The following is a 27,508-nucleotide window of genomic DNA, read 5'->3' on the forward strand; positions in this document are numbered from 1 at the left end:
GAGTATTTTGATTTTGTGATGTCCCAGATCAGACATCTTCATGTATGAAACCAACAAAGAGAACTATTTTGAAAATTGTGCCAGGTCCAGACAAGTGAATAATCTATATGGCAGGAGGCACCAGAGCTGGGCTATTTGGCACCACACCCCAGTGTCAGGTACATGGACAGGTACAAGGCAATCCATCTAAAATCCTCACAGCTTGATTCTTTTTTGTTTTTTTGAGACAGGGTTTCTCTGTGGAGCCCTGGTTGTCCTAGAACTCACTCTACAGACCAGGCTGGCCTTGAACTCAGAGATCTGCCTGACTCTGCCTCTTGGGTGCTGAGATTAAAGGAGTGTGCCACCACTGCCCAACTCTTAAAAAAAAAGATGGTTTACTCTAAGACGATGGCATGAATCAAAGTGTGCGAACCGTAGCCCTTGATGTCATAGTCATGTGCACTAAGAAACACATACCGCCAAGGACATCATTCACAGACCACTCGGGAAGGATTTGTGTTGAGTTCAGCTTATGGCTGAACTCATCTTCTTTGACACAATAAACTGGGTTAGAAGGAAGGCCAATTTCATTTCTAAGGAAGAGTTAGAAACTGTACTTCTTAGCTACAGAATTCTTTCATAAAAATATAAACTGTTTTTTAAAAATTGTATTAAATTGTATTACTTATTAAAAAAAGATTTGTTTTTGCATTTTATGTGTATGGGTGTTTTGTCTGAGTTATGTATGTGTGCAACATGTGTGCAGTGGCCACAGAGACAAGAAGACGGCATCTGAGCTTCTGGACCTGGACTTACACACGTTGTGAGCCAACTTGTGGGTGCTGGAGGCTGAACTCTGGTCCTCTGCAAGAGCAGAAAGTGCTCCTAACCTCTTAGCCATCTCCCCAGTCCACAAGTTACAGAACTTTTGAAATGATAGCCTGCCTTTGTATGATATTAGAGACCAATAACTCCTTGTAAGAGTAATTTATGACACCCAGTCATATTCTCATGCTCAAAGCCCATTTATCTGGATCCTTTGTGGAGATACAGACTCTGGGGTTTTACCCTGCAAAGAAGTGGTTGAGTTGCAAAGCTTTTACTTCCAGTCTTTGTATGTAAAGTCCTAGTCCCAGCGGATGACAGGAGGAGGGGGAGGAGAGGAAGAGAGGGAGGGAGAGAGAGAGAAGGTAGAGACTTCTCTCTCTCTCTCTCTTCCTTTCTTTCTTTCTTTTTTTTTTTTTTTTTTTTTTTTGAGACAGGTTTTCGTGTAGCCCAGGCTGGCCTGGAACTCACTAGGTAGCAGAGGCTAACCTTGAATCTCCAGTCTTCTTGCCTCCACCTAGAGGTGAGATGATAGGCATTTGCCACCATGCCTGGTTTAAGTTTTCATCAGGGCACCTGTATCAACTATTTAATAAGCTCTAAACACCATCATCTCTAAGACATACGCCATTCTAATCACTTCTGCCCCCTCCGGAGGCCATGATGCTCCAGGTGAGAGAATGACAGCGGCATTTACCGCCAGTGACCACACAGAGCGCCCCCTAGCGACCAGGTGAGGTAGGCTGAGGCGAGGACTCAGGAAGTGTTGCAGGACACTAACTAAACATGTGCACCGTCTGTGTACTTTCTTCTGGATTGTTCTAACATCTGAATACAGGGTTGAATGAGCAAAAAGAGTATTCCTACCATGTAAAGCAAGCCACAGATATAAAAGGAAAAATCATATTTTTGTGTGATGTCGAAGATCCACCCTACAAAAACAAAAAAATACAGATATATTCAGTATGACACGGTTTAAGACAAAATTCAAAGATATAAACCAGGCATTTATCGCTACTTCAAATTTTTTTTTTTTGTTTGTTTTTTGTTTCTCTGTGTAGCCCTGGCTATCCTGGAACTTGATCTGTAGATCAGGCTGGCTCAATTTTTTTTTTTTTTTTTTTTGAGTTTGGGCTAGGGATTGGGGATGTAGCTCAGTGGTGATCACTTGCCTAGCACACATTAAAGCCAAGGCTCAGTCCCCAACACTGCCCCTCCAATTTTTTAACTTTTCTTTGTGATGATGGGCATGGAACCCAGAGCACTGCACGTGTGGCCGCCCCGGGCTGCAGGGCCAGGCCTCATTCAGAATTTTTTTTTTTTGATACAAGATCTTACACATTATACTGAAGGCTGGTCTCAAATTCACTATGGGTTGTTTCATTATTCTTTAATCTTTAACTTTTTTGTTGTTGTTGTTTGTTTGTTCTTGAGACAGGGTCTCACTATGTAGCCCTGGAACTGACTACATAAACCAAGCTGGCCTAGAACTCACAGAAATCCACCTGCCTCTGTCTCTCAAGTGCTGGAATTAAAGGCGTGCACCACCGTGCCTGGCTGTTGTTATTTGTTTTTAGTTTATTGTGTAAGTGTGTGAACTTTATGTACCGTAATAATGTGCTATGTGAAGGTCACAGAACACTTTGTAGAGTGGATCCTCTCCTTCCACCAGGGAGCTAGCTCAGGTCATCCAGCGTGTGGAACTTACGTGGCAAGCACTTTGCCCACTGAGTTAGCTCGTCATCCCTATTAAATGTGTTATTTGACTTAAAAATAGGAGACTGCGGGTGTGGCAAAGGCAGGTGATCTCTGTGAGTTTGAGGCCTGCTTAGTCATAGCAAGTTCCAGGCCAGCCAGAGCTACCCAATGAGAACCTGTCTCAAAAACAAAACAAAAGTCAAAAAACAAACAGCAAAAAGGAGACTAAAATAAAGGTCATATTCTTTAGATGTGGCTTAGTAAAATGCTCTTGTCCTTTCTCCATCTGCAATCTAAAACAAGATTAAGCACATAATCCAAAAATGAAATGATTGAGCTTCGGAATCTGAAAGCCATACTGACATTGACATCTTAACAAATCCCCACCAACTTCTGCTCAGTGACACCAGCTGCCTCCAATGGGACTCCTGTGAGGGATGACCGGCGTGTGTAAGTGAAGACGCTGTAGCTGGAGAGTGGTCTGTATCTACCTATCTACCTAGAAACAGGGCGGGTGAAGGTACGGGATGTAATTTGAAAGTTAGAAGATCAGGGCAGGGACCTGGCGGCACAACAGGTCTGCCATCCCAGCTCCTGGAAGAATGTAAATCCAAGGTCTGCCTGGGCTACAGAGTGAAAATTAGCCAAGTTTGCCTCACACCTCTAATCCCAGTACTTGGAAGGCAGAAGCAAGGCAGACCTCTGGGGGTTCGAGGCCAGGCTGGTCTGCATAGTGCATTCCTGGCAAGCTATAGCCACACAGTGAGACCCTGTCCCCAATAGGAAAAAATAAAAAAATGATTGGTGATGCATGTAGCCCAATGGTGATCACTTACTTGTTTAGTATATGAAGAAGCCCTGGGTTCAATACCCAGGGAGGCCAGAAGAGGATGTGGGTTCTCTGGAGCTGGAGTGGTTGTGAGTCACCTGATGTGGGTGCTGAGAACTGAACCTCTGGACGAGCAGCAAGTGCTCTTAATCACTGACTCATCTCTTCATCCCCCATACTGGGAGGTGAACCTAGCTAGGGCCTCACACTTGCCAGAGACATGCTCTACCACTTTGCTACATCTTCAGCCGTGTGAACTACCTATGTAGCTGAGGATGGGTGAGCTTTCCTGACCAGGCATGCACCATTACGCCCGGTTGTGATCTCTGTTCTTTGATTTGGAACTTGGGACCTTTACAATCCTTTCACCCATTAACTCAAAGCAATAGCTTCAAAGTGAGACCGGGTTCCCGATTCAGTTGCCCTCCCTTTCCATTGGAGTGTGCCCAATGAGAAGGATAGGTGTCTTTCTCACCAATTAAATGGCTCCCAGCTCTTGGGCAACACTGAAAATGCTTGTTAGGGTGCTAGATTTTATTCAAGCGAGGGTTAGCCATGTAGATACTCAAGCTAGCCAAATCTGATTAGCTGGATTTTGTTAGAAAGTATTTTGAAAACACCTAGACTACAATGAAAACAGCTACTACTATGACATCTTTTAAGGAGAAATGAATACCCAGCAATGTTATTTTAAGCTGTGTTACTTTTGTTTATATTGCCTTTGTCTAACTCTGTGAAGCTGTGTTACTTTGCCTGTCTAGAACACCTGCTGGTTTAATAAAGAGCTGAATGGCCAATAGCAAGGCAGAAGAAAGGCGGGGCTGGCAGGCAGAGAGAATATATAGAAGGAGAAATCTGAGAAAGAAAGAGAAATAGCCAGAAAAGGAGGAGGACTCCAGGGGCCAGCCGCCCAGCTACACAGCAAGCCACAGAGTAAGAGTAAGAGAACAGGAAAAGCCCAGAGGCAAAAGGTAGACAGGTTAATTTAAAATTAAGAAAAGCTGGCAAGAAACAAGCCAAGCTAAGGCCAATCATTTATAAGTAATAATAAGCCTCTGTGTGATTTATTTGGGAGCTGGGTGGCAGGCCCCCCAAAAGAGAAAAAAAAAAACAACAACATGTTATAAAATGAACTAGATTGAAGTTGATGTTGTCTACTGTCATGGTTGAAATGGCTGTGTAATGTTTTGAATTGCATGCTTTCCCTAAATTGAAATACTCAAGTGGCTAATGTGGCACTACATTGTACCAGGTTTGTAAATGGGACTAGAAATCTCCCTGAAAAAATGGGAAACATGTTTGTTTCTGAAATCACAAAAAAAAAAAAAAAAAAAAAAAAAAAAAAAAAAAAAAAAAAAGGTAATTGGAGAAGTAATTTTCTCTGCTGCACGCTATGTAGCATTTAAGCCCATTTGGGATGTCTAGCAAGAACTGAATGAACTGAATGTGTGAATGAATGTGGTTATTTAGTCGATCCTATTGCCAGGCACCCTGACCCCATGGTGCACAAATGCTGGGCCCGCATCACATTATGACTTTAGTTTCTTGGCCTGGAGAGTAATTAAACATTCTTCAGACAGCCAACGACTGTTCTTCAGTGTATGAATCAGTGGGAGGAGAGGAGGCAGCAGACAGGAGGAGAAAAGGCCCTTCAGACCTGACGGATGGGGATACAAGCCTGGAGTCCCCACAGAAGTGAGGGGAGGTGCCCACAGAAACTTTTTTCCTTGGCTATTTTTATTGTGGTAGTGTTTTTTTTTTTTTTTTTTTTTTGCTTGTTTGTTTTTTTTTTTTTTTGTTTTTTTCGAGACAGGGTTTTTCTGTGTAGCTTTGCGCCTTTCCTGGAACTCACTTGGTAGCCCAGGCTGGCCTCAAACTCACAGAGATCCGCCTGCCTCTGCCTCCCCGAGTGCTGGGATTAAAGGTGTGCACCACCACCGCCCGGCTGTGGTAGTGTTTTTGATTGTTTTGTTTTGCTTTGAGATGGGGTCATATGGAGCCCAGGCTAGCCTTAGACTGCTGATATTCCTACCTCTACCTCCCAAGTTGCTTGCACAACATGCCTGGCCTTAAAGTTCTCTCATAACTATATACTAATATAAATATACGTGAAACATATATTTAGTGTTTTTGTGTGAGTACATGCACGTGTGTGTGTGTGGAGTGCTTGGAGATTGTAGGACAATCTGAGTGTGCAAGATTAACTCTAACTCTCTCCATCTGTTCCTTCGAGGCAGGGTTTCTCCCTGGCCTTGAGGTACATGCTTGCTTGCTTTCTTTTTTTCTTTCTTCCTTTTGGTTTTTCAAGACAGGGGTTCTCTGCATAGCCCTGGCTGTCCTAGAACTCATTCTGTAGACCAGGCTGGCCTTGAACTCAGAGATCCAGAGATCCACCTGCCTCTGCCTCCTGAGTGCTGGGATCAAAGGTGTTTAACACCAACACCTGGCTTTTTTTTTTTTTTTTTTTTTTTTTGGTTTTTTAAACAGCATTTCTCTATGCAGTCCTAGCTGTCCTGGAACTCAGAGATCCCCCTGCCTCTGCCTCCCAAGTGCTGGAGTTAAAGGTGTGCACCCCCGTGGTGCCTGGCCAGAGGCACTTGTATTTTGGGTTAAACCTTTGACTGCCAGAACAGTAAGATAATGTTTATGGCAGCTCATTCGAGCAGCGACAGGCAAAAACAGGCATGGATGCCTTTGGTGGTCTTTTGAGACAGAGTCTCACCTTGGACTCTAGATCTTTGTCTCTGCCTCTCAAGTGTTGGGACTATAGGCATGGACCACCACACCCAGGGTATGACATGCTGGGTGTAGAACTCAGGGCATCCTGCAAGGTAGCAGGCACTCTATCAACCAAGACACATCCTCAGCCCTGCTCTTGGTTTCTTCTCTTTTAACAGTTTCATTTATTTAATGTGTGTATGTGTAAGGGTCTGTGCCACAGCACCAACATGGAGATCAGAGGACAATTGACAACATTGCCTTCTTTCCTTCCACCACACGGGTTCTGGGCATTGGACCCAGCTTGTCAGGCTTGGTGGCAAGTGTCCTTGCCTGCTGAGTCACAGGTTTGATGTCTTGAGACAGGTTCTGATCATGTAGCTACGGTTGGCCTGGAATTTGTAACAATCCTGCCTCAATACCCTACTACTGGGGTTATAGGTGTGTACTACCACATCTGGCCCTTTTGTTTTGATTTTTTTTTAAGATTTATTTATTCTAAACACAGTGTTCTACCTGCAGGTTTGGTGAATGCCAGAAGAGGGGGACCAGATCTCATTACAGATGGTTGTGAGCCACCATGTGGGTGCTGGGAACTGAACTCAGGACCTCTGGAAGAGCAGCCAGTGCTCTTAACCTCTGAGCCCTCTCTCCAGCCCTTGATTTTTGTTTTTTGAGACAGCTTAGGCTGACCTCTAACTAGCAGTGCTCTTTCTACCTAAATTTCCCAAGTGTGGAGATCACAAGCTTGTGCCACCACACCCAGCTCTGACATTGGACTTTGTAAGGGGTGGGGACCCATCCTGCCCTCCAGCATGCACTCTAAGCTCTGGGTACCTTGGGGGCACTCACCTGCAAATGGTGGTCCCAGTAAAGCTGAGATGCCGTTGGCACAGATGATGATGCCATAGGCATTGGCCAAGTGCTCAGTGCCAACCAGGTCCTCCGTCACCACAGGCATGAGGGAGAAATACCCGCTGGAAAACCCAATCAGGGCGCAAATGACAGCCAGGCTCGCATAGGTGTGCATCAATGGCAGGAGGAAGATGCTGAAGACCAGGGTGAAGTTAGCTATGAGAAAGACGTTCCAGACGCTGATGCAGGGGAGGTCAGCCACCGCCCCCAGGATCACCTTCCCGAAGATGTGAAGGATTGCTATAATTGAGGTCAGAGGGAACACATCGTTTTGCTCCGACAGGTTATACAAACTGACGATTTCCGGCAGGTGGATAAAAGGGATGACAAAGCTGCTGTATGCAAACAGAGCCCAGAAAATAAAGGCCACAAACATGCGGTTGGTGAAGAGCGAGGCTGTTCCGAAATAGCCCGAGTACCAGTCCCTGAAGCCCTTCTGGACTCGGACAGTGAGCTGACTCACTGTCTTCAGAACCCGCAAAGCACACATGTTCTTCCTGGGACGGGGTTGACTTTGACACTCCTGTGCTTGAAGGTCACAGACAGTCTCCTCATTCTCAGGCTGTCTGTCCTGTTCTTCAGTCATGCCCAGTGGTCCTCCTGATTTTACAGATTCAGTGGAGTAAGCTGGGAGGGCACAGGGCTCCTTCCCTCTTGGGCAGTTTTCTACCTTCCCAGGAGACAGGGGCCTCATGAGCGCCCCACAAACACACAGGTTCAAGGACACGGCACCTTGTATGAACATGGCATTCCTCCAGCCATACTCTGCACACAAGTATTTCAGCAAAACGGTCATCAGGAATGTCCCAAATCCTGTCCCTGTGGTACTGAGGCCCTGGGCCAGGGCTCGTCTCTTCTGAAAGTACCTTCCCACCATGACTACCGCAGGCAGGTAGGCCATCCCGCTGCCGAGGCCTGCAGGTGAGATGGGAAAAAACACAGGCACAGTCAGGATCCATAGTGCATAAAGATCACCTGCTGTGCCAGGTGGCTTTCCAGACTGTAGCAAAACCACCTGAGGTAATCAACTTAAAAAGAAGAAAGGTTTCTTATGGTTAGCAATTTTAGAGAACTTACTTCATGATGCTTTGGGGCATGTCATGGCAGAGAGTCGTGGCAGAAAAGTAAAGAGAAAGAGAAGACTAGGGATCTAACTGTTGGTAGAATGCTTGCCCTAGCATGCATGAATTCCCAGCACCACATGAAAGTGGTCCCAGTCACACCACATGTCCTAACATTTAAGGAGTGGAGATAGGAGGATCAGAACTTCAAGGTCAGTCTCCGCTATACAGTGAGTTTGAGGCCACTATGGGATGCAAAAGACCCTGTTTAAAGAGGAAGGGGGGCATTTTCCCAATTACATATTCCTTCCACTAGGCCCTAGTCCCTAAAGATACCACTACCTCTCAACGGCCTGTCTTCACTACACAGCCTTCAGGGACACTTGAGATCCAAACACCTCCATCTCCTTACACCATTGTACTTTTCCATTCTAATGAAGGAATAATAATGACTATGTAAAGAAGTTCCGGGGAGAGGGGAGCCAGGAGGAGCTGCCGTTTTTCCCATCAAGCTTTGCAGTAGTTTCCACCAATAACATCAGAGCAGATTCCTCTTGTAAGATCAGAAAATTCAAAACACAGTGAGTTCCGGGCCAGCCTCACTGTGGAGTGAGGCCCTATCTCAGCAGAATCAAACAGAAAAGAAAATGACAAGTCCCTTGTTGGAACACTGTCCATGAATGAAGCTGTGTGAGAATTTTTGAGAACGTGTGAATTAACCCAGTAAACAAGCAAGTATTGTAACCTTTGTTCCTTCCATAACATGGGTTGTTCCTGGAAGGAGCTTTCACTAGGAGGGGGTTTACTTAGTCACCATCATCCTACCCATTATTATTCAGAGTGATGTTCCCAAGCACAAGCTGCCCTTGTGACTGTATACAGCTTGAATGCTAGTGAATGCTGCTCACACGACTAACCTAACCCTCAGATTACTCTCAGAATATACATTGTCTGATGCCCTGAATAAAGATGGCCATTGCATGAGACCTTACTTAGTCTGCCTCATTTCTGGTCTTCTACTCTCCCAGGTTCTCGCCTCCATCTAGAGCAGGTACGGTCCCTAAGCCTCCTGCCAGCATCAGTGAGGGCAAGACACAGTCCTCAGCACTGGGCCAAACTCTGGACCAATCTTTATAAAGCTTATGATCACAAAGATAGAAATCTAGAATTTCTTAGAATGTAAAATAGACAAAGTAAAAACAGCCCACCGAGGCCAGCAGACAGCTACAGGACGGAGGGGCTTGCTGCCACGCCTGACAACCTGAATTTGATCCCCAGGATCAAATGGGAGAAGGAGAGAACTGAATACACACACACACACACACACACACACACACACACACACACACACACACACCCAGGTTTGGTCTCAGCACCCAAATGATAGCTAACAACTACCTGAGCTAACAACTACCTGTAATTCTTGCTCCAGGGGGTCTGACGCCCTCTTCTGGCCTCTGAGGGCACTGCACAAATGTGGCTCATACACATGCTGGCAAATTCCCATAAACATAAAATAAAAATAAATAAATCTTAAAAAAAAAAACTCTAAAAATATTAAAAAGACATCATCCATGGTCCATCACCAGGTCCACATCCTCCTCATGGGTTGATTGAGTTTGGGCCATCTGTAACATCTACCTGCTATTTGAGAAAATTAACAAAGTAAAAAATATAGAAATGATATAATTTCTAGATGACTGTATATCTAAAACCCTAGCTCGATCCTCCAAGAAATGAGAAACTCAAATCAATTTCTGTGGCTAGTGTGGACTTTTGAGACCTTACCACTTTAGAAGCTGGCTACAAAATGTCACTGTCAGACAGACTCTGCAGTCATACCCTCAGCTCTCAGCCCATCTGACATCAACAATGCCACCTGGACCACACTGCTGTGAAAGGAAAGCCTCCCCTCTCCTACCCATTACCCCCTCCCTCACCCGCTTCCACTTTTCTCTGGTCCTGTGGTAGTTGTTAATTCTCTCCTTCTATATATATGTCCCTGCAGGCCAGAAGAGGGCACCAGATCTCATTACAAGTGGTTGTGAGCCACCATGTGGTTGCTGGGAATTGAACTCAGGACCTCTGGAAGAGTAGCCAGTGCTCTTAACCGCTGAGCCATCTCTCCAGCCTGACAAATCTTTTCAAAAAGAGATTAATTATATATATTAATTATTAATATTATATATATATATATTTAAAAAGGCTCCTCAATGAGTGTGTCTATGGCTATTCTAAAAAAAAAAAAAAAAAAAAAAAACCCTAGATGAGCCACAGGGGACCTGTGAAATGTACCATGAGGATGTGCTATTGTCTGGAATATCATACATCACACAAAAAGTGCTTTTCCAGCATGAATGAGACCTTGGGATTGATCCTAGCACCACATAAATCAGGTATTGTGACACATACACCACTAATCCCAGAGCTCAGAGGCAAGGCAGGAGTATCAAGGTCATCCTTGTTTAGATACAGAATTTGAAGCTAGCCTGGGCTACATGAGATCCTATCTCAAAACAAACAAACAAACAAAACTCAAAGCCTAGGGTACTAAGCTGCCCAGTGTGGGTGGAGGGAACTGAACTCCAGTCCTTCGGGAGAGCAGCTTACCTTACCTGCTGAGCCATCTTTCCAGCTTCATATGGAAGTTTAGATCAAACCCAGGGAAGCTTTTAAAAACAGAATGATTTAATGACTCTTCACGCTACCCCTAAGCTTCAACAAATCTCAACTCACAGCCAGTTTTGTAAATACCACATATTATTTTGAAGCAAATCGAGAATATATTATCCTGTGTGTGCATATTTTAGGATAAATCTCCAAATGTAGGAATCATTTAAATGGCATGGTTCTCATATCATTATCTCATTGGGAAAAAAGTTCTTTGATACTACTAAATATCCAGAAGGTGCTCAAATTTTCAAATGTTTCAAAAAAAAAAAAAAACCCAAAAACTTGCATGTTTAAACTGCAGTCCAAAAAGGTTTTACACATTGCTGCTGTTGTTGCCTATTTTAAGTCTTTTCCTAAACCTACCCCAAGGCCTCTTGCAATTTATTTTGTTGAATTTGTTTAAGACACTAGGTGATTTGTTCTGTGGCACTGACATACTTTGGATTTTGATGGGTCTCTTGTAGCCCAGGCTAGGTAGAATTTGTGGTTAAGAATGGCCTTGAAATTCTGATCCTATCCAGGTGGTGGTGGTGCATGCTTTTAATCCTGGCACTTGGGAGGCAGAGGCAGGCAGATCTCTATGAGTTCCAGGCCAGCCTGGTCTATAGAGAGTGAGTTTCAGGACAGCCAAGGCTGTTACACAGAGAAAACCTGTCTTAAAACAAAACAAAACAAGTTTCTAATCCCTTTAAAAATTATTATTATTATTATTATTATTATTATTTTATGTGTATATCATGTCTGTGTGTGACTGCAGATACACACACACATACAATAACATGCATGTGGAGGTCAAAAGACAACGTTTAGGACAATGGTTCTCAACACATGGGCCACAAACCCCTTGGGGTCCAAACGACCCTTTCACACAGGGGTCGCATATCAGATAGCCTGTATATAAGATATTTACATTCAATTCATAAGAGTAGAAAAATTACAGTTATGAAGTAGCAACAAAAATAATTTTATGGTTGGTGGGTCACCATAACATGAGGAACTGTATTGAAGGGTTGCAGCATTAGGAAGGCTGAGAACCAGTGTTTTAGGAGGTGGCTCTTTCCTTCCACCTGGGGATCCAAGAGCCACTTAGGCTGTCCAGGCTCGTACCTGTCATAGGCAAATACTTACCCCTGAGCCATCTTGTCAGCACATCGACACCACGTTTTAGTGTTCCATTCCTCTTGTCTTAAGCGATATGCTTGAGTTTATGTCATTTTTATGCTACACATACGCTACCATGTCTGTGTGTCAGCTAACATTTACCATCATGCTTAGCATTTTATGTAAATTACTCCCATCATTTCAACATGCTACTATGGTACTCTTACTTGCTCCTCAATTTGCACATAAGGAAACTGAGGTGTAAGGAGCTTCAGTGACAAGTCTAATGTGCCTAATGTCACACGAATGCTAAGTGGTTACAGAAGGTGGGCACAAATGGGTGCAGCTCAGTGGTAAGTGTGCTTGCCCAGAAGGAATGAAGCCCTCAATAAACCAGGCCTGGTGGCACACTGCTGCAATCCCAGCACTCAGGAGGTGGAGGCGGGGGCATCAAAAGTTCAAGGTCCTTCTCAGCTACACAGTAAATTCAAGGCCAGCCTGGGGACACATAAGGACCCATCTCATAACAGAAATGAATGAATAAATAGACAAAACCTTTTGTTTTTACATTGTTTGTTTTCTGAGATAATGTCTTCACACATAGTCCCGACTAATTTTAACCTTTCTATCGCCTTGCCTGAAGCTCCCAAGTGTTAGGATTACAGACATGCTGTGTATCACCATATCCCAACCAATAACTTCCTTGCTTTGTTTTTTGAGACAGGGTCTTGTGTAGCCCAGGATGGGCTTGAACATACAATGTATGTAGCTGAGGATGGGACTTGCATTCTGGATCTTCCTGTCTCCACCTCCTTAGGGCTAGAATTATAGCTATGTACCACCACATCTAGATCTTTTCTTTTGTTTATGATTTTGTTTTGGATTTTTGAGACAGGGTCTCACTGTGTATTCCTGGCTGTCCTGGAATCATTCTGTGGACCAGGGCTTTGAACTAATAGAGATCCTTCTGCCTGTATCCTGAGCACTGGGGTTTCCTTCCTTCCTTCCTTCCTTCCTTCCTTCCTTCCTTCCTTCCTTCCTTCCTTCCTTCCTTCCTTCCTTCCTTCCTTCCTTATTTTCTGAGAAAGAGTCTCACTATATAGCCTGGCTTGAAATTCTCTAAGAAGTCCAAACTGAACTCAAACTTTTGGTAATGCCCCTGCCTCTGACTCATATGCTGTGAATGCATGTGCCACTACATCTGGCTTTCTTAATCAAAATAGCTTTCAGCCGGGCGGTGGTGGCACACACCTTTAATCCCAACACTCAGGAGGCAGAGGCAGGCGGATCTCTGTGAGTTCGAGGCCAGTCTGGGCTACCAAGTGAGTTCCAGGAAAGGCGCAAAGCTACACAGAGAAACCCTCTCGAAAAATAAAAATAAAAAAAAAAAAAAAAAAAAAAAAACAACAAAAAAACAAAATAGCTTTCAATTCTGATTTAACAATTCACTTTTGAGGAGGATCAGAGTTCTGTTTTCACAGAGTCAGGCAGGAACAGCTTCACCAGAACACAGGGTTGGAGGAAATAACTACTCACTGTGTGAACCCCACAACCTGTGGGTAAAGGAAATTATAGCTAGGAATACATTTTGCAGAATGCAAATCACTCTGCATGGTGTTCAGTTTTAATCCATCCCCTGCCTGTGTGCTAGATTGGCTTCTGAGAATCTCGACCTGCCTGTGGCTTGTGCTAATTCATTCATCTAAACAGAGCTGAAAGATAAATGACTATTCCATTATTCACATTCAGTTCTATATTTATTAATGAGAGAGAGAATGTCATTCATTTCCCTAGAAATTTGTTTACTCACTTAAATTTGTGTCATTATTCCCCCTTTCCCATTCTTCAAAGGAGAAAGATCTACCTTAGCACTCAGGAGCTGGCATGAAAGTTTGAATTTTGTTCTATTTGGGAAGCCAAATACAGTTTCTAGTAAGTTACCCACACATAAAGGACACTTAGCATCTATTAAAGTTTTTTCTTGGGTCAATGGATAAGAAGGCTTGCTATGCAAACCAAGGATCTGAGTTTGAAACTGCACTATCCGAGTAAAAAGCTGGATGGGGCTTTGAATATTGTAACACTAGTGGGGGCGGGGAGGTGTCACTAGCAGGAGGATCTCTGGGGCTTGTTGACTGCCAGCCTAGCTCCAGATTCAGTGAGAGACCCTGTGTCAAACAATAAGGCAGAGGATGACAGAATGGCGCGCGTGTATACACACACACACACACACACACACACACACACACACACACACACACACTTCCAAGACGAGAACAGAATGCCTTAAATTTTTTTAAAGATTTGTTTATTTTATTTTATTTGTGTGAGTGTTTTGCCTGTATGCATACAAGTAAACTGTTTTGTGTGTGTGTGTGTGTGTGTGTGTGTGTGTGTGTGTGTGTGTGTGTGTGTTATCCACACAGGTTAGAAGAGGATATCATATCCTCTAGAACTGGAGTGACAATGGCCATGAGCTGCCATGTGGGTGCTGGAAATGGAACCTGGGTCCTTTGCAAGAACAAATGCTCTTAACTGCTGAGCCATCTCTCTACGTTATCAAGAGAATGTCTCAATGGGCCTCTTTTCTCCACAGTTAAATTCGTCATCTAAATGCACAAGACACTGAAATAAAAAAAAAATGTTAAGCCATGCTTACCAGCTGCCACTCCAAAGGTGATAAAGAGAGTCTGCACGTTGGCTGCATAGGCACTCAACACCCAGCCGAGGGAGTTCACCAGCCCGCCAATGATTGCTGTTTGGCGGCACCCACACGTGTTAATGAACAAGCCGATGAAAGGTCCTGCCACAGAGCAGTGGAAAAGGCACTGACTAGAGGCTCCTTGTTGTCTTAGTGTCCCCACACAAAAAGTTAAAGAGTAAAACATTACCAGGGCTGCTTAAAGAAGACCAAACCAGGGCTAGCGAGATGGCTCAGCACGAAAGGGGCTTGTGGCCAAAGCCGCCACCCTGAGTTCGAGTCCTCAAACCCACTTGGTTGAAAGAGACCAGACTCCCACAGGTTGATGACCTCCACACATGCACCTCCCAATAAACAAATAAATGTAATTTTTAATAACACAGGCAAAACTAAAACATCTTATGATGGGGTCTCTACAGGTGTCAAGGCAGGTAACCATCTGAAAAGAGGTAAGAATGAAAAGTCCGTTCAGATTGACTTGGTCAACCTGGATCAAATCGGGAAGTCTTATGCCAGGCAGTTTATTGTAAGCATATTTAAACACAATAGAATTTGGAAAAGGGTTTTTCAGGCTACAATCATTCCAACTACAGGTGCACAATAAAGCTTAAGGGGTGACCACATAGAAACTCCTTTACAAAGTACATGTAACCATGAAGGTGGGTTCTACAGCTAAAAGGCCTGGGATCTGGTGTGATCTCTGACGAAGATAGCACAGAGGTCAACAGGCCATAAAGTACATGTGACATCTCCCCTAAGGATGGGTTCTATTAACTTGGAACTAAAGATAAAGGTCTAGGGTGAGAGAGTCTGGGATAATCATTCTAGGGGGTTTGGATGAGGTCAGCCTCTACAGATAGCAAAGTCACCAGGTCATTGACAACACCTACTCCAGCTTTCTGGATGAAATGCAGGTATTTTATTGAGGAGAGGTAATGCAGTATTTACTGTCCACTGAGGAGACACCCCTAAGTGAATAACATTCTGGTTTCCCTTGAGATCTTTGGGCACAAGGACTTTTGTGCTCCCAACAATCTTAAAGTATAAAAACCTTGCAGATGTACATAATCTTATAGGAGAACAAATGATTCTAGACTGGAAACAAGCAGTCAGCCTCACTCTGCCTACAGCAGAAGTCCTTGGCCAGTGTTCTAACAGGATCCCACCTGGCATGTATTTTCTCGACCTTACACAAAGTTTGAAAATGTGTGGAATAAGCAAACACTTGAAAATGAGAGACATCACATACACACAAATTCAGTAGCAACACTGATGAGTTTCCTACCTATCCCCAACTGACTGGGGCCATGTGATGGCTGACCCTTTGGCTTGGCCACACCCTCTCAGGCTAGCAGCAATTTCTACCCTTGCCTCTTGTCTTCTTCCTGGCCTTCTGGCTTCCAATGCAGATGAGGTTAAATTCACTTATGACATTTGTTTATGCACCGTGTGTGTGCATGTCTGTGTGAGTGGCTGTGCCTTGGTGTTGGAGTGAAGGTCAGAGGACAGCTATAGGTGTGGATTCTCTCCTTCTACCACATGGTTTGGGGGATGGAACCTGGGTTGTCAGACTTGGTAGCAAGTGCCCAACTGAACCAACTCACTGACCCACACCAGAAATTTTTACTTGAGTTCATTTTTTTGTTGTTGTTGTTTTGTTTTGTTTTTGTTTTTTTGAGACAGGGTTTCTCTGTGTAGCCCTGGCTGCCTTGGAACTCACTCTGTAGACCAGGCTGGCCTCAAACTCAGAGATTCACTTGTCTCTGCTTCCTAAGTGTGGGCATTAAAGGTGTGTGCCACCACTGCCCAGTCTGACTCCAGTTCTAAAGGAAACATTGGAAAAGGATTCTCATAAAGATGACTACAGCCAATCACAGAACACCCAACGCAAGCAAAACTTAAAAGGACTTGCTGTCTTCAATACACTCAGGCCCTGCTTTCTCCCCCAGTTCTCCTCTGAGACCATTAGGCTACAATTTTTTTGGTTTCATGCAGCCCAGGCTGGCCTTGAATTGCCTATGTAACCAAGGATGACCTCGAACTTCTGACCCTCCTGCTTCCACTTGCCAAATGCTGGGATAACAGGCATTTGCCACCAAGCTTGGTTTATTAGGGGCTGGGGGATGGACCCCCAGGGCTCTTCATACATGCTAGGTAGGTGCACTACAGCTGACCTGCATCCCCAGCTCCCAGGATGTGCATTTTTGACACCCGGTAGAGATCCAAGATGGTTGTCATCACTTTATATGGTTATTGAGTGCTACACTTGAGTGGGGTTTTTTGATTTAAAAACTAATTTAGGGCTGGAGAGGGGGTTTGCGTGGGTAAAAGAAGATAGCTGTGCAAGTCTGATGACCTGAGTTCATTTCCTGGAACTTACATTGGAGGGAGAGCGCGGATTTCTGAAAGTTGTCCTCTGACCTTTACACGCATCACACTCATACATTAATAAATAAAATAATTGAGCTCTCAAGAGTTTCCCTGCTTAGCCCAAACTAAAAAAAAAAAAAACTTCCCTGTGAGGTCTCTTTCTTCTGTGCTGCAGAAGGAACTAGTCCTCCCACAAGGCCAGTGCATTAGTTACTTTTCTCCTGCTGTGACCAATCCTGATAAAAACAATTTAAGGGAAGATTTGTTTGAGCCTGGGTTAAAGGGGTTCCTTTATCAAAGACACCACCCTGCCTGGTCACATTGTGTCTGTCATCAGGAAGCAAAGAAAGACAAATACTGGTCTCAGTCAGCTTCCTCCAGACCCACATTTAGGGTGGGTCTTACCTCTTTAGTCAAATCAACACAAACTCTACAGAGGTTCGTCTCCCAGTGACTCTAAGTCTGTCAGATTGACAAGGAAGAGTGAGCATCGTACTGGGCAAGTGTTCTACCATTCAGCTACAACCCAGCCTTGTCTGCCGTGTGTGTATGTGCTTAAAGATTTAGTTTATTTTTACGTATTTATTTATTCACTATGTCGCCCCAGCTGGCCTGGAGCTTGCCATGTAGACCAGGTTGGCTTGGAAGTCACAGAGATCTACCTGCCACCTGCCTCTGCCTCCCAAGTGCTAGGATTAAAGATGTGCACTACAACACCTAGCAAGATTTATTTTAAAACTATATTTATTTATTTTATGTGTATGAGTGTTTTGCCTGCACATATGTACATGTACTACGTGCATGCCTGTTGTCTGCAGAGTCCAGCAGAGGGAGTCAGATCCCCTGGAACTGGAGTTTGAGATTATGAGGTACTTGTGGGTGCTAGAAAGCAAACCCAGGACGTCGGCAGGAACAGTCAGTGCTTTTAACCAAGGAGTCATCTCTCCAGCTTCATTATTTTGTTTTTAATTATGTGTATGTCTGTGTATTATGGGTATGTGCATGTGAGTGCAAGTGAAGGCGGAGGCGTCAGATATTCCTGGAGCTGGAGCTACTGGCAGTTGTGAGCCACTTTAGGTGGGTGCTGGGAACCGAACGCAGATCCTCTGCAAGAGCAGCAAATGTGCTTAACCACCCAGCCATCTCTCCAGCTCCTTGTCTAGAGTCTTTGAAAAATGCATAATTTGAAACATGAATGTAAAGACTTACTTAATAAATTCTGACATTAATAACAACAACTGGGTTAACTTCTTTTTTTTTTTCTTTCTGTTTTTTTTTTGAGACAGGGTTTCTCTGTGTTGTTTTGGTGCCTGTCCTGGATCTCACTCTGTAGACCAGGCTGGCCTCGAACTCACAGAGATCCACCTGGCTCTGCCTCCGGAGTGCTGAGATGAAAGATGAGCACCACCACCGCCCGGCCTTCAAAGGTCAACTTCTTATAACAGACTTATTACATACTAAATATATTTTTATATAGTACATGCTATATATTAATATAATATTAACATATTAATTTATTAATAATAAACTAAATATATGTATATTATATAAACATAAAATCAGCCCATTGTCATGAACATCTGGATGAATTCTTGGAAATTCTGATATTGAGAAACCATAAGTTTGATGATATTTCTTTATATACATTAAAAAACATTAATTACAGGTCCTATGGAAGAGCAGCCATTAATCTTAACCACTGAGCCATTTCTCAGCCCCACATTTTATTGGGAATACATTCACACTCACTCAGCCATGCCACAGTTGGGGACCAAGTGGCCCACAATGGAACATGTGTGACTCCTAGCTTTGCTGCTGACAGCCCTTTGACATGAAAGACCGGCAGGCTACATATGATGTTTCCAACGTAACAGAAAGGATTCAGAGGTGAGCTTTTATGATATGCATACTTATGAAAATTTCTAAGACATTTAAGAGAAATGAAAAGAAAGGAAAGCCATAAGTCAGGGTGAATATTACTAGCTAAAGGATTTTACAAGCCAGACAGAAGGCGTTAGCTGCTGTACTGACTGGCTTAGTTTTTTGTTTGTTTGTTTGGTTTTTTTGTTTGTTTGTTTGTTTTGAGAAAGAGTTTCTCTGTGTAAACAGCTCTGGCTGTCCTGGAACTCACTCTGTAGACCAGGCTGGCCTTGAACTCACAGAGATCTGCCTGCCTCTGCCTCCCAAGTGCTGGGATTAAAGGCGTGCACCACCACCGTCCAGCTTAGTTTTGTTTTTTAAGCATTGTTCATGAACAGCTGGCAGGCATTACCAAGAGCTAACTACCATTACAGCAAAATGAAAAGGACTGATTCCACAAGATGTGTGTGTGCGCGCGCGCGCACACACACACACACACACACACACACACACACACACGCCAAATAATAAAGAACACTTGCCCCACACTCTTAGAACAAAAGGAACACCAAAAACCAGATCCAGTGATATCATTATGGCTCTTGTTTGGGAACAGATGATTGTGAGCCACCACATAGGTTCTGGGAACTGAAAGAGCAAGTGTTCTTCACCACTGAGCAATCTCTCAGTCCTGCCCTAGTTTTAAGACCAACGAAGAACCGAAAGTGTCAATAATGTCATAGTCATTTGTCAACAGTATTTTTTGTTTGCTTGTTTTTGTTTTTTGAGGCAGGGTTTCTCTGTAACAGCCCTGGCTACCCTGGAACTTGCTTTGTAGATCAGGCTGGCCTTGAACTCACCTGCCTTGAACATCCATCTGCCTCTACCTCCCTAGTCCTGGGATTAAAGGCATTTACCACCACTGCCCAGCTACCAACAATCTTTTCACATACATATCTGTGCCCTTGGGTCTCACGTATGCTGGCTGTTTTGGAACTCACTATACAGCTGAGGCTGGTTTTGAACTCCTAATCCTCCTCTATGGTGGTTTCAATGGGACATTTCCTCCTTAGGCTCATCATGTATTTGTACACTTCATCCCTTGTTGGTGGTGCTACTCAGGAGGTTATGGAACCTTTAGGAGGTAGAGCCTGGCCAGAGGAAGTGGGTCACTGGGGGTGGGCTTTGAGGGTTTATAGCCTCACCCCACTTCCTGTTTGCTCTCTCTGCTTGTGGCATGTACACAGAGACATGATCTCTCAGCTTCCTGTTCCTGCTCCCACACCCACTGTGTCCTGCCATGCCTCCCTGCCAGGACAGACTCTTAACCCTTTGGAACCATAAGCCAAAATAAGTGCTTTCTTCCATGAGTTTTATTACAAACGGAAAGGTAGCCAACCCTGGTTAATCTTTATCTTTTAAAACTATCCATCGAGGGGCAGCAGATGCAGTGCAGTGGTAAACTGCTTGCTTAGCATTTGTGAGGCCCTGGACCTGATACCCAACAGTGCCCCCAAAACATTCACAAAGTTAAATAACCTGGGTGAGGTGGTTCATGCCTGTAATCCCAGCATCTGGCTACGTACTGAGTTTAAGGCCCGCCTGAGCTATGTGAAACCCTGTCTCAAAACAACAGAAATGTTGCCAACTCTAAGGAACCACTGAGCGAAGGCCAGTTCCAACAAAAGTGTTAAACAAGCAGACGTGATGAAAGTGAATCATCAGTTACAAAGTCAGTGTTGAGGTCAGGGAGACGGCTCAGCAGGTGAAGGCACTGGCTGACTCTAGTCCGGCAACCTGAGCCTCATCCCCCAGGACTGAGATGGTGGAAGGAGAGAATCAGCTTCTACAAGTTGTCCTCTGACGTACACAAGGGCCTTGGAACACACACACACACACACACACACACACACACACACACACACACACACACACACACACAGAGCTATATGGTAAATTTGGTGTTCTGAATATTTTACTTCAATTTTAAAGTTGTTGGTGATAATCTGATCCCTAATGTTTCAGGACTGTGATGAATTACTCTCTCTCTCTCTCTCTCTCTTTTGGATGAATTACTCCCAACAGGGACTTGTCATTTTATAGCCATCCCCTCTTAGAACAGGTAGCAGCGAACGTACCCACGATCAAGGTGATACCCATGCTCAGGGAGCTGACCCAGGCGGTTAGGCCACGGCTCTGGTGGAACTCTTCAAGCCACTCCACGTTGAGGACTCCCAAGGCCATCTGTGAGCCCATGATGAGGATGTGTACAAAAAAGGAAGAAAGGACCATCATCCAGGCCCACCCGCCATCAATGTCTGGGTGGGGCTTCAGGGCCTTCTTAGCCTTGGGATCATCTTCAAGGTCATACCCAATATCTTCATGACTTGCATACATGGTTCTAAGGTTTTCTGAAACACACACAGTAAATAATTTCATCACACATTGAAACAAACAAACAAACAAACAAACAACCCACCTTCCTTGTCTTCAGACAGCTCTATCTCCCACTGCAATCAAACAGCTTCAGGGTCAAGTGATGCTCAGATTAGAGTTTGTCCCTGGTGGTCTGGGGACACGCTTTACTTCTTTACAGATCACTTTAAAGTCTGTCTTTATGACCACTTCATAGATACTATAGAGTTAAAGAAGGGAGAAGAGAGGGTAGGGAAAGGTGGAGGGAAAAAGGAAGAGGAGAGATGGAGAGAGAGCGCAAGCCCCCTGGATGTGATGGGTAAGACAGATTAGTCTGTTCTCTGAGCCTGACGGTAGGTAGTGACGGCAAGTTGAACCCTATAGTTTAATGTCTGGTGAACTAGGTAGTTAGCTCACTGCCTGAGAATGGGGAGTGTGGAGAATGGAAGGAGGCATGAATGTTCAGGATAACAGAAGCAACCACTGCCTACAAGTGGAAATGACTGCTGGGTAGTTTCTTAAGTCAAGTGGCACCACTGCAGGCCAGAAGCCAGTGCCTGCAGAGGTGGAGCATGGTATATGGACAGACTGAACATGGCCACAGAGAACCTAAAATAACAACAAATGACTATAAGTTGGTCTGCTGTCACTGAATGCCAGCAATTCTACACAAAGATCCCGATAAAAAACTCCTCTGGCCTATGTGAGTTTCACATTGTAGACATGCATGCTTCAAATTTGGCTGTTTTATTACTCATATGTGTATGTATGTGTTCATGAGTACATGTGTGTGTCCGTGTGTCCAGTTGTATATGTGTGTAGGTATTCATGCATGTGTGTGTGTATATATGGAGGCCAGAGGTTAACCTCGGGTGTTCCTCAGGAGCTGTCCATCTTGTTGTTTTTTATTCCCCCCCCCTCCCACATTGTAGTTTTGGTGCCTGTCCTGGATCTTGCTCTGTAGACCAGGCTGGCTTCAAACTCACAGCCTCGGCCTCCTGAATACTGGGATTAAAGGTATGCACCAGCACCGCCTGGCTTCCATCTTGGTTTTTAAAATTGCTCACTGGCCTGGAATTCACAAATTCAGCTATATGACCTGACCAGTGAATCCCAGGAGTTCACCTATCTCTCAATACCCTAAGAGCTGGGATCACAAACATGTCCTGTCATCTTTGATTGTTGTGGGTAAGTGGGTGTGTGGAATGTATATGGTACACACGTGTGGGTATGTGGGTGTTTGTGTATTGGGAGTTCATAGCAGGCCACTGGATGTCTCCCTCTATTCTTTGCCTTATTGCTTTGAGACAGAATCTCTCACTGAAGAGGAATCTAGCCAGTGAACTAATGCTTGGGGTTACAAGCACATGTAGCCATGCCTGGCTTTTATTTTTCCCCTCAAGGAAGGGTTTCTCTGTGTAGCCTTGGCTGTCCTGGAACTCACTATGTAGACCAGGCTGACCTCGAACTCACAGAGATCCTCCTGCCTCTGCCTTCCAAGTGCCGGGATTAAAGGTGTGCGCCACTACTGCCTGGCTCATACCTGGCTTTTTACATGGAATAGAACTCAGGTCCTAGGCTTGTAGGACAAAGACTTGACTGAATAAACCATCCTTCCAGCCCCTTATACTTACCTTCACTGTAAACTTACTCGGCAGTGACTTCAGAGAACTCCTAGTTTGACCTCACAAGTGGCCCCAACTCCCTTATTACTTGGAGAGTAAGGTCTAAGTAGGAGTGAGCTGTGGGAGCCTACCTCAGGATGATCTGGGGCTATAGCCCATGAACTCGGGTGAACAGTTCCAGGATGTTTCTTGTTGATTGCACATCATCTGTCACCCTACATGTCAGCATAAAGATTTTATTTCCATTTAAGTTTAAAACAGTGAAAAGAAATGTGGGTGTGGTGGTGCACACCTTTAATCCCAGCAGCACTCAGGAGGCAGAGGCAGGCTGATCTCTGTGAGTTCCAGGCCAGCCTGGGATACAAAGTGAGTTCCAGTACAGCCAGGGCTACACAGAGAAACCCTGTCTCTAAAAACAAAATAAGAAACAGTGGAAAGGAGAGCAAGGCTTTGAGGAGAAAGGCTGGTAGGGGAGAGGCATTTTCAGTTGATGTTTACAAAAATGTTATGCTCCCTTTGACTATTTATTTCCTTTGAAACTAGAATCAACTTTGATGTATATTAGAACAGAAGGGACGTGGCTAAGTGGTGGTGCACTGACCCAGAGTAAGTGAAGCCCTGGGTGCCCTCCAGACCACAAAAACCAAATATGAGAAGGAAAACCAGGGGCTGGACAGATGGCTCAGTGGTTAAGAGGACTGGCTGCTTTTCCAGGGGACTGGGGTTAAGTTCCCAGGACCCACATCATGAGGCTTACAACTGCCTGTACTCCAGCTCCAGGGATCCAAGGCCTTCCTCTGGCCTCTGCAGGTACTGTAGACATGGTACACAGGCAGACATTCAGACCCACCCATATACATACACAATATTTTTTAATAAAAGCATCTAAAAACATAAAAAGTAAAAAGGAGATCAATCAAGGAGAACAGTTGACACTGATTTTTTATCTCCATGACCAAATGTACACATACCTACACACACATGCACACACACACAGACACGTGCATACACAAGATAAATGATATTTTTTCAAACCATGGAAAAGTACCTAAAATAATAACTTTCTGTGGTAATGTTAAGAACTTTATATTCTTACTGAGTTATTTATTTTATGGGTTAAAAAATGTGGTTGCCATGGAACTGCTCTGGGCATTTTCAGTTATTTGATCATAAATGAACGTCGGTGAGTAGCATGCAATGGACAATTTTATGCAAGAGGCCCAGGTGAGAAGGCAGGAGATGGCATTACATGCAGACAACTCAGAATGCAGGTCGGGTAAATAGCTCACTGAGACCTCAGGGGTCCCTGTCTGATCTCCCTGGAAGAACGTAGGAAGAGGTATGGTGGAACATGCCTGTAATTACAAAAAACAGTGGGCTGAGACAGGAGGATGGCTGGGAATTTGAGACCAGTCTGTCTTAAACAACAACAGCAGCAACAAAACAAAAAAGGGGAACAAAACAGTATTATGGTGCATGTGTGCAACCCTAGCCTGTGGGCATGGCAGCAGAAGGATCAGGAGTTCAAGGCCAGCCTCAGCTATGTAACAAGTTTGAAGGCAGCCTGGGCCTTAAGAGACTTCCCCCGCCCCTTTCAGGGAAAGCAAACACAGAAACAACAACAAAACCCAAAACCGAACAAAAAGAAACAAGTGTTTGCATTTAATACTTACATCTTTCTCAGAGCAATCATCCCTTGACCTCACAATTCATTGTCTAACTAGGTCGGTAAAATGGAAGTCTTTAAAAACAAGGGTTAATCTGATATGATTTGACTATTTCCTCCCAAGCTCATATGGAAACCTAACTGCCACTGCAGCCATAATAACAGGTGGGCCCCTTAGAAGGTTTATGTTACAAGGGCCCCAACTGCAGGAGTGGATTAAGGCCACTGTCCCTAGAGTGGGTTAGCTGTCTCGGGAAAGGGTTCCTGATAAAAGTGGAATGGGTGTGACTTGATATTTAGCCTGACACCCTTTTCTGGTCTGCCCCTCCATCCCCAGCACTGCATGCACACACTACACACACATACATGTGCTCAAAACACTCATACACATAAAATACATTTTTTTAAAAAGGAATCTGGAGAGATGGTTCAGCAGTTACAAGAACTTGTTCCTTCTGCAGAGGACTGGGTTTTACTTCCCAACACCCACACAGGATGGCTTACAATTGACTGCAGTTCCACAGGACCTGATGACATCTTCTAGCCTCAGAGGAATGTGGTGCACACAGACAAGCAGGCACATACATACACACATTTAAAAAATGTGAAAGATCTTTTTAAAAAATTGAGTAAATAAAAAATAAAAGTCTTAAAGGGGGGTGGGGATGACCTTGAAGCGACAGATGTAATGGGGAAAATGAAAATGGAGTGTATCATATATTAAAATATAACTACCTTTTACAGTTCAGTCATAGGAGGGATTTTCACAAGCATGTTGTTCATTTTTTAATTGGGCTGTCATTATGTCGAACTCAGTGAACTAATTATAATGAGAAGCAAAAAGGGGTGCGTGACAAGTTAAAACTAAAATTGCAATCTCTTCCCAAAGGGAAGAGCTGCTTGATAGGCCAGGTGAGTTCTTCAGCCTTAGTCTAAAACAGTTGAACACAGGGAATTTCATGCCGGTAGAGGGCGCGCTCGAGACCAAGACGCGGCAGAGCCGAAAGAAAGGCAGCAGGACAGAGAACCCCAGCTAGTGTGTGTGTGTGTGTGTGTGTGTGTGTGTAAGAGATCCAATGGGCCAAAGAAAGGCAGCTAGTGTAGACAGGACAGAGAACCCCAGCTAGAGTGTGTGTGTGTGTGTGTAAGAGATGTGTGTGTGTGTGTAAGAGATCCAATGGGCCAAAGAAAGGCAGCTAGTGTAGACAGGACAGAAAACCCCAGCTAGAGTGTGTGTGTGTGTGTGTGTGTGTGTGTGTGTGTGTGTGTAAGAGATGTGTGTGTGTGTAAGAGATCCAATGGGCCAAAGTGTGTGTGTGTGTGTGTGTGTGTGTGTGTGTGTGTGTAAGAGATCCAATGGGCCAAAGAAAGGCAGCTAGTGTAGACAGGACAGAGAACCCCAGCTAGAGTGTGTGTGTGTGTGTGTGTAAGAGATGTGTGTGTGTGTGTAAGAGATCCAATGGGCCAAAGAAAGGCAGCTAGTGTAGACAGGACAGAAAACCCCAGCTAGAGTGTGTGTGTGTGTGTGTGTGTGTGTGTGTGTAAGAGATGTGTGTGTGTGTAAGAGATCCAATGGGCCAAAGTGTGTGTGTGTGTGTGTGTGTGTGCAGGACAGAGAACCCAGCTAGTGTGTGTGTGTGTGTGTGTGTGTGTGTGTGTGTGTGTGTGTGTGTAAGAGATCCAATGGGCCAAAGAAAGGCAGCTAGTGTAGACAGGACAGAGAACCCCAGCTAGAGTGTGTGTGGGTGTGTGTGTGTGTGTGTGTGTGTGCAGGACAGAGAACCCCAGCTAGTGTGTGTGTGTGTGTGTGTGTGTGTGTGTGTGTGTGTGTGTAAGAGATCCAATGGGCCAGGGCTGTGATCGGTGGCTTTTGCAAGGATGTTCTTGGCCAGTTGGTATTGAAGTCCCAAACGACCCCATTTTACGGATAAGACAACTGAAACATCTGTTTGTATTTGTGTGTGACAGGGTCCCACGCACCCCAGGCTGACCTCAGGTTGGAGGATGACCTTGAACTTCTTATCCCACTACAGGATGGGTATTGTATCACAGTGCTGGATTTAGGCAGTGTTGGGGGAATTGAACCCAGGACCTCATGCATGTTAGGCAGACACTCTATCAACAGAGGTACATCTCCAGCCTTGAAAGTGAGCCAGCTGTTTAGTGGGTGCCCTGTGAAGTCCGAATATGAACAAATCTATAGTCACTCTCCACCTCTTCTCCACACCACCTCCTCCCTTCTCCCTTGCCCTCGACCTCTCACTTCTTTGACCAGGCAAAAGAGAATCTTTCTAATCCCTAATAAGCACCCTTGCTAATGAGCCTGAGCCTGAACCAACTTTTCTGCAGGAAGAAAGGGCTTAATTGGTAAGCAGAGATGAGCTCATAAAACCTCGTCAGGCTGTGGCAGCCTCTACCCTTTAATGGCTGTGCTGGGTCTTCACTATCCCCTTTCCTCTCGAGATGCTGGATCAGAGCGGCTCGCGGGGGCTCAGCATCCGCCGCCCTGGTCCATCCGCGCGAGATGCTGCACCCTCTGAGCCTCCACCCACACCGGGACACAGAGACACCCACGCCTTCGGAGGTCGCTAGCTGTAGTCCCAATCACTGTCTACTTCGAGTAGTAAACTGGGGCCTCAAGAACCCCGGAGCCGGAGGCCGGGCGCGGAGGCGACGCGCGCTCTGGTGCCCGGGGCGCGCGACGTCCTGGACCCTGCGCATCCCCGCCTGCAGCTCGGGGCACGAGGGATTACCGCCGCCCTGCCCAGGTCCCTCTCTTTTCCGACCCTGTCCCGGGATATCGCCCGGTGAGGATCCCCAGGAAGAGCTGCAGCCACCAGTATCGACCGGTATCCGCCAGTATCCGCCGGCTCAAAGATGCTCCAACCCTGCGGCAGTCCCTGGCCTTAGCACAGCCCCAGGATACTCACCGCACGCAGTCGCAGGACAACGGTCTCACTCGGCTCCGGGTCTCGACCCGTGAACTTCCAGGTCCGCTCCGAGAACCCGGGGGCACTGGGCGTGGGGATTGGTGGCAATATCGACTAGCATCCTGTAGATGCGGTGCCT

General features: G+C 45.0%; 1 protein-coding gene across 2 annotated transcripts; it reads right to left on the minus strand.

Moving 5' to 3' along the window:
* Positions 1 to 1,263: 1,263 nt before the first annotated feature.
* Slc16a14 (solute carrier family 16 member 14) lies at positions 1,264 to 27,508 on the minus strand. 2 transcript variants are annotated; one of them, XM_006984175.4, is made up of 5 exons: positions 27,370 to 27,508; positions 20,872 to 21,144; positions 14,462 to 14,605; positions 6,905 to 7,882; positions 1,264 to 1,739 (listed from the first exon to the last, which is right to left on the minus strand). In XM_006984175.4, exons 2-5 carry the CDS (start codon positions 21,128 to 21,130, stop codon positions 1,588 to 1,590), a joined length of 1,533 nt encoding a protein of 510 aa, XP_006984237.1. In that variant the 5' UTR covers positions 21,131 to 21,144; positions 27,370 to 27,508; the 3' UTR covers positions 1,264 to 1,587. The 2 variants fall into 2 exon arrangements, with proteins under 2 accessions (XP_006984237.1, XP_042115655.1); XM_042259721.2 differs by lacking the exon at positions 14,462 to 14,605.

The sequence above is a fragment of the Peromyscus maniculatus genome, chromosome 13 (assembly GCF_049852395.1).
Source record: "Peromyscus maniculatus bairdii isolate BWxNUB_F1_BW_parent chromosome 13, HU_Pman_BW_mat_3.1, whole genome shotgun sequence".
NCBI lineage: Eukaryota > Metazoa > Chordata > Mammalia > Rodentia > Cricetidae > Peromyscus > Peromyscus maniculatus.